The sequence below is a fragment of the Lipotes vexillifer genome, unplaced genomic scaffold (assembly GCF_000442215.2).
Source record: "Lipotes vexillifer unplaced genomic scaffold, Lipotes_vexillifer_v1.1 scaffold481, whole genome shotgun sequence".
In the NCBI taxonomy this organism is placed as follows: domain Eukaryota; kingdom Metazoa; phylum Chordata; class Mammalia; order Artiodactyla; family Lipotidae; genus Lipotes; species Lipotes vexillifer.
The window spans coordinates 2,995,447-3,003,066 of NW_006789873.1; the positions used below are offsets into that span (position 1 = coordinate 2,995,447).

General features: G+C 45.1%; 1 protein-coding gene across 1 annotated transcript in view; it reads left to right on the forward strand.

The window, feature by feature from the left end:
* The window catches only part of ADGRG4 (adhesion G protein-coupled receptor G4), an 81,041-nt gene that overhangs the window by 55,160 nt on the left and 18,261 nt on the right, over window positions 1–7,620 (forward strand). Inside the window, 5 exon segments of the mRNA XM_007462916.1 lie at window positions 1,550–1,611; window positions 1,614–1,648; window positions 1,651–1,806; window positions 1,808–1,832; window positions 6,876–7,043. Coding sequence (XP_007462978.1) covers window positions 1,550–1,611; window positions 1,614–1,648; window positions 1,651–1,806; window positions 1,808–1,832; window positions 6,876–7,043 — 446 coding nt within the window.

Sequence of the window (7,620 nt, forward strand, 5' to 3'; positions counted from 1 at the left end):
TTTATTTATAAAAAATATTTATTTATTTATTTTGGCTGTTGCTGGGTCTTAGTTGCAGCACGCGGGGATCTTTAGTTCCAGCATGTGGACTTCTTAGTTGCAGCACGTATGCGGGATCTAGTTCCCCGACCAGGGCTCAAACCGGGGCCCCCTGCATTGGGAGCGTGGAGTCTTACCCACTGGACCACCAGGGACGTCCTGAAAATTTATTTTATTGAAGTAAAGTTGATTTACAGTGTTGTGTTAATTTCTGGTGTATGGCAAAGTGATTCAGTTATACATATATATAATAGTTTGCATTTGCTAATCCCAAACTCCCAATCCATCCCTCCCCCATCCCCCATCCCCCTTGGCAATCACAAATCTGGGGAACCCTAAGTATTAGATTCTATTAGGGAAATTAAATGCTTTCCCCCTACTCCCTTGTGACCCACACAAACACACACAAACTCACATACAGATGAAAGTATCCACACCAACATGAGCAATATGACCACAGGGGATATTCCTAGCTCTGGAAAAGAGGTCTCAGCTAAGCTGACACACAGTTAAATTAGTGAAGCTTGTCTATGTTCAAAAATCACAGGTAATGCATGTAGTAATTGGAAATGTTATGAGATGAAGTATCTATTCCTATAAATCACTGCATAATTCTTTTTTTTTTTTTTTTTTTTTTTTTTTTAAATGAATTATGGATGCCTTCATGGCTGCTTGTAGTTACAGCTTACGAGGAGAATCACATCTGGTTCTCCTTTAATCCACACAACTCCATTTGAGAAATACGAGGTAGGTTTTAAAGGTTTCCTGCACTGGATACACAAGGGCATTGGGCGTCAGAGGTTTTCTTTTTTTTCCTTTTTTGTGGTACGCGTGCATCGGCAGGCGGACTCTCAACCACTGCGCCACCAGGGAAGCCCCATAATTCTTCTTTAATAGAAACTGTAAAGCCGTTAATCAATCCAGTGACCAGTGTTGCCTTTTGGAATTCAAACCTGTAGCTGTGGTGTGGGGTTGAAAATAAACATCATATTTGAAAGCAATACAGTTAGAGCTGTCTTCTTTTTGTTGAATTTTCATTAACTCTGATGATCTCATTGCTATTTGAGATAGCAGTCCAAAAAGCCAGTCATTACCCATGTCCTTTCACTGTGAAATTTATCATGCAAAGCAGAACTTATCCTGCAAATACAAGCTTAGGTGTAAGCCACTTCAGGGGGAATTACATAATTTGTTTTTCTGCTATTGAGGAAGAGAATAGCCTCCCAGGGAATTGGACTGAGAGGTTTCTGCATGTGTAGGGCAGAAATATCCTCTAGGATTTTTAACTTTACGCCGGGAAGAACCCTGGACTGGGGCTCAGGAGACTGGGGCTCTGGTGCCAGCTCTGCCTGCAGTGAGCATGAGAGAACTCTGTCGAGTTGGTTCACACTCTAGGCCTAGGTGTTCTTGTGTGAAATGAAACTGACTCAGTGATCGTCAGAGTCGCATTAAAAATAGGAGTTTGTGTTTCTCTACCTCACAATGGCCTTCTCTCCTTGGTCTCTCCCAGTTGTTGGATTAAAGATGATCCTATCTTTTACATCTCAGTGGTGGCTGATTTTTGCCTCATATTCTCATGAATCTCTCCACGTTCTGCACCGTTCTTTTGCTCAACCGAATTCCATGAAATCCCAAAGCCAGAAGACTCGACGGAAGGTGACGCTGCATGACCTCAAAGGCACAACCAGCCTGACATTCTTACTTGGCCTCACCTGGGGGTTTGCCTTTTTTGCCTGGGGAGCTGTGAGGATCCTTTTCTTGTATCTTTTTTGCCATTTTTAACACTTTGCAAGGTAACTGTTGCTTCTCTGTACTTTCTCTGGCTAGCTAAACCTCCATCAAGGTTTTTGCTGCTTTGGAAAATCTTACCTTTAGTATTCAGTATTTTTTCAAAGGAGGAAAAAATAATCCAAGGGGCCTCTGCTGTCAATGACTGACAGGCAGCCACTAGAAACATTGGCTAGATGTTGGGGCTTCATTAAATGAGCCCACTCTCTCTTACTCAGGGATGTAGAGAGAAATCCAGATAGCTAACTCGACTGCAGCTAGTTGGCCATGTCTCTATCGAACACTGACTGGCAGTACACCCTACAGTATTCATTACATCAACACATTGTGCTCGTAAGTGTACAGACTCACACTTGTGTTGACATTTTGAAGTACATAATCCCATGGAATATAGCAATTACTGGGCAGTAGAAACATTAAACTGTTGACCCCATAGACTCTGGCTGCATCAGATATCCTCATATCGTGGGAAGGAGCCAGGTTAGGAAATTGTAGAGCCATAGAGGACTGAACGTGGAGAGCAAAGGGCAGTGGGCCACGGCAAGAAGCCAAGGTTCTGGTCTTGGTTTTGCTACAAATCAGTCTTGAAAAAGTCACCACAGCTGGTTGAATTAGATGACCCTAAACTAATGACTCTATAGCTTTTTGGTCTCCTGTCTGTTTTCTGGTGAAAGGAACAAATGATTGATGAAGTTATTAAATGGTAGGCCAAAGATGGCATGAGAAGTAAAAGGTAGGGCTCTGGTTAATACACCTCTGAGTAATTGCTGCTGTTCATTATAATCTGATGTTGCTTATCTGAACATCTTGGCAGGAAGAGGCATGCAGAATGATTTTCTGGGGGTCTCAAAGTCCACCCCATGCTCTTATCCTCAAGTTCGGCCCAGCTCATTTGGGGTACTGGGGCAGGCTGTGAGTCGACTTGGGCAGTCCATTGAGTTAAGGTCTCCCTTATTGCTCTTAACTACTTATTCATTCAATAAACCCTTTTACCAGAGTACAGGGAACTGGTGGTCCCATAGGGTGCTTCAGCAAGAAAGAGTTCTATGGTCAAAGAAATTTGGGAAATGTACAAAACTACCCCTCCCCATTCTTGAAATGACACAATATTCACTAGCATGGTACAAGCTCTGAGAAATTCTGCTGGGGGAAAATAACTTTAAAAGTTTGTTTTAAATTTAACATTTAAAAAACCTCAGAATCCTTTGTTATTGTGGTTGTTAACCCCTGAGGAACCTTGGGAAATATGAGTTGCTCTGCAGTTAATATAGGCCAGGCATTGGCAAGGTGCTGCAGGGCATGGGGGAAAAATCCAAAATAAAGTATACTCTTTGACGGCAAGTCCCATGATTCAAGAAACCATCTCATTTTAGAGCAATGCAGTGTATCAATTGGAACTTTTGTCCCACTGGATTCCACCAACCTTACATAGCCAATTCTGATTGGAATATAAAGAGACACAAAATACGTTGTTCTCCGTCCGTGTGCCATCTTTATTCCTTCTGACACTAGGGACAGAATTTTTAGGAGCTCTCCACACTACTGTCACGTGGTTTCCTTTGAGGCTACCAGCGCTTGGTTTTATCTTAGATCGTCAACCGAGGCCCCGGTGATGGTTCTACACTTTACCTCCTGACCTTACCTGGCCTCCGCTGAGATAGCCTGGTCTCAGTAGCATCAGGCTTTGAGAAGGAAGCTGCCTTGCTCTAGAATGTGGACAGAGGTAGATTCGTGAACTAGGTGCCTGTGTGGATTTCTTCCTAAGCAGTAACTCCAGGCTACTCTTGGGCTCACGAGTTCTGAGGAGAAACACACTCAACCTTATGGAAAGAGGGGTTAAAGGAATAGCTGACAAAAGAACCAGAAAGCAAAGAAGTTTAGAGCTTAAAGCGGGGGAGGGGTGTTTTGCAAAAACAGCATGTGTTCCATTCCTGTGGTGGAAGGAGAGAGTCCTGTCTAAGCGGGAAGCCTGGATGGATAGATGCAGAATCCAATGGGAGATCTCCTGAGGACGAAAACCAAAGCCCAGATCCAACATCAACAGAGCCAAGCTGTCTCCGTCTGTCAGATGCACTTTATGTCAATCAAGCACCAAGCCTTGCTAGTTCCTAGTCCCGCCTACAAGGTAGAACGTGCCATCTTGCAGAAGGGGGTGTTTTCAGAGCTCTGAGTTTCAAACTCGAGCTCCATAGACACACACACACAGGTCCCAAATATTCAAAACAAGAATGCAATCGAACAAGTGAACAAATTAGCCATTTAAAAGACAGATGGCAGGGCTTCCCTGGTGGCGCAGTGGTTGAGAGTCCGCCTGCCGATGCAGGGCACACGGGTTCGTGCCTCGGTCCGGGAGGATCCCACATGCAGCGTAGCGGCTGGGCCCGTGAGACATGGCCGCTGCGCCTGCGCGTCCGGAGCCTGTGCTCCGCAACGGGAGAGGCCGCAACAGTGAGAGGCCCGCGTACCGCAAAAAAAAAAAAAAAAAAAAAAAGTCAGATGGCAAGTTTGTAATTCTGGCTGAAGGGGGTTGCCCTGTGGTCAAGTGTGAAAAAATGATGCTCTTGATGAGCCATTTCTGAAGGAGGGATGCACAAATAAAAATGCAGGTGACAAAAACCTGACATCTTCCCTCCTGCCTATGTGCTAGTGAGTAAGCAGATCAATCTGTTATTGGAAAGAAAAAGGAAGGCTGTCAGGAAGAAAGGGCGAGCTGGCAGGCAGCTCATTGGAATTCACAGAATAACCTTTAAGTCTGAGAACTAGCTGAACTCCATGCAGGAAATCAGAGCAGAAAGAGGGGCTGGTTGCCACTGTGGCCCCTTGTTCCTGCTGAAGCTGGAGGAGTTTTACCTGCTTGGAGACTGGGATTTGCTCTCATCAGGCTGCCGGACCACCTTCCAGGTAGCTGCTGCTCAGAAAAAGAGTGAAGGCTGCTGGCTTCCTCACCACTGTTGTCTGGTTACAAATTGAGATAAAGCCCTCAGGGGAGGTAGTGGGACTTGTCACTTGTCACCGTTTAGCCTCCAGATTGCTGCCTCCCACCTGGAATCAGAGAGTCTCAGTGCTGGGGCCAGGAAAGCCAGGTCTTCCCAATCCAGCTTCCCATCAAATGACAGGAAGTCACAAGCCACCACTTGAAACTTCCTAGAGACCGAGAGCTCCCCACTCCATAAAGCAGAGTGTTTAACGTCCCTTTTCTTTTCTTTCTTTTTTTAAATTGAACTATACTTGCTGTACAATATTGTATGTTACAGGTGTAGCATACAATTATGTATGTTACATAATTCTTAAAGGTTACACTCCATTTAGAGTTATTATAAAATATTGGCTCTATTCCCTGTGTTGCGCAATATATACTTATAGCTTATTTATTTTACACATAGTACTTTGTACCTCTTAGTCCCCTACCCAACCCTCTCCCCACTGGTAACCACTAGTTTTAATGCCTCTTTTTTAAAATTTGAAATATATTTGACATATAGCGTTGTGTAAATTTAAGGTGTACAGCGTGTTGATTTGATACATTGTACATTGTAATACAATTGCCATTGTAGCTTCTAATCAGCTCTGAATCTTATCTGGGTCATCCTTTCCCGGGGTGGGGGTTGGAGAGAGAGAGAGAGAGAGAGAGAGAGAGAGGGAGGGAGGGAGGGAGGGAGAGAACAGCATCTTTTATAACCTAATCTTGGAAGGGACATGCCATCACTTCTGCCATGTGCTATTGGTACAACATCGGAGGACACTACATAAGGATGTGAATGGCAGGATGTGGGTATCACCGAGAGCCATCTCAGAGGCTGGTTCCCACTGCACACCTTATCTCTCAAGCTCTAGGACAGACAGCAGCCCAGGAGGAAAACTGTGGTTGACATGAAACCTTGATACAGACCTTCTTGCTAGCACTGCCATTGAGAGGGAGGCTAGAGAGGTGACCTCAGAAAGCTAGTAATGGCCTTGGGGTTCCTTAGAAGGAGTATTGATGGTGACAAGAGTAGGCCTGAGTCTAGGCATTGGTGACAGCGAGTGAAAGAAGCTGAAAAAGACTGACCTTCTCCTGGCTAGGGCTCCTCAGTTTGTGTCCCACTGGGTGATGAAGGAGCATGCCCAGTGGATACTGGTAAGACGCCATTTGGGGTAAGGTATTGAATTTACAGGTTTTCCAAAGTGATGAGATTCACTTGTCTCCTGACAAGTTCATACACCATCAGCATCAAATGGAGGCTGTTTCTATGTCAGGAAAAGGATTTGTGCTTTTGTGCGGAGTTGAATGAAGTCAGGTGAAGGATGTGACTTCGGCCATATTTTAACATAACGAAGCTTCGCTTTGGGCCCAAATTCCTTGGACTGCTTGTCCTTGCTGTCACTTAAGTCTCAATTCAATTAAAAGAACATTGATTGAGTGCCTACGGTGTTCCGGGCACTGGGTCACAGGGACTTTCTGGCCTGTAGCCAACAGTTGACTGAGCAGATGTGGGAAGCAAGAAGTCATGGTGGAGGAGTGAGCTTGTCAGCATCCCTAAGATGCCTGGCTGGTGGGCAGCCCAGATGGACCAGTGGCCCTTCCTGCACGGTGGGAGGTATAGTGGACTCTGGTGTTGCCTCTGAGAATATCTCCAGTTCAGGCAAACTGGTTTTCTATGCATCAAAAGGCTCTTCCATCCAATTCAGGTAGCTTCGCTCAGTCTCAATGCAAAGCTCAGTTTATTGCCTTTAGGGAAGGCGATGCTTGGACCAGAAGATGCTATAAGCAGCACAGAGATCCAGTTCCTTTTTGCTGGGCATGTCAGTAACCTGCTGGTCCCTGTGCTGGGCTCTAGAGAAAGCGGTCTTCCTTGGTAAGTGAATTGGCTCTGCCTGTACCACACATTATAGTTCAAACTTACTTCTCACAACTTCATAGAAAAGCTGCCTCCTTGAGGTACACAGAACAAACAGACTGTACATCGGGCTTTATATTTTTAACAGGATTCTTAAGGTATAATTTACCCATTTGAAGTGTAGAATTTGATGAGTTTTCTGTTTTTTAACTGTTTGGGGCGTCATTTCAGATGGCAGCAGCCGGTGTGGGCTCAATGTTGGGCAGAAACAGGAAAGACTGAAGAAAACCTTTGTGCACAACTTGTTGACACCATCTGTCAAGTCAACTGCAACTAGTTCCATTTTCAAATCTTTAGGCTCCGCCCAAGACACTCCTTCAGAAACAAGCTCCCCAGATGGTGAGAGAAAAGGCCACACTGTCTATACTTATATTCCAGAGGTACTGAATTAGTGTGAGGCCACAGACGTGGTCTTGGGAAATGATTCCTCCTCAAAACGAAGTGCACATGTGCATGTGCACACCTGGGCTCACTCTGGACTGAGAAAGTGTGCATAGAAGCACCTAGTGAACTTAGTATGTACAAATCAGTGGGTTATTAGATTCATGGAGCGGAGAAGAGACTGGAGGTAAAGAAAAAAAATGCATATGGGTAATTGCAAACAATCGTCACAAACTGTTAAAATCCGAAGGCACCTCATACACTGTCTAGTGCAATCCCCTCATTTTACAGATGAGGAACCTTAAGCAGGGAGAGGAGAATGCCTTATGGACAGTCCCGTCGGCAGCAGAATTGGGGCCAGAACTCAGGTCTCCTGGCCCCCAAGCTAGTGCTCATCACACCCCACTGAGAGTACGGGCTGAGCTGCACATTTGCTCTTAGATGCTCACCTTCTTCCACAGGAAGCCAAGCTTCTAGGTACAGAGACAGATGTGAGGTGGAGACGGGTGTTAGGAGGGAAAGTGTAGGGTAGGGA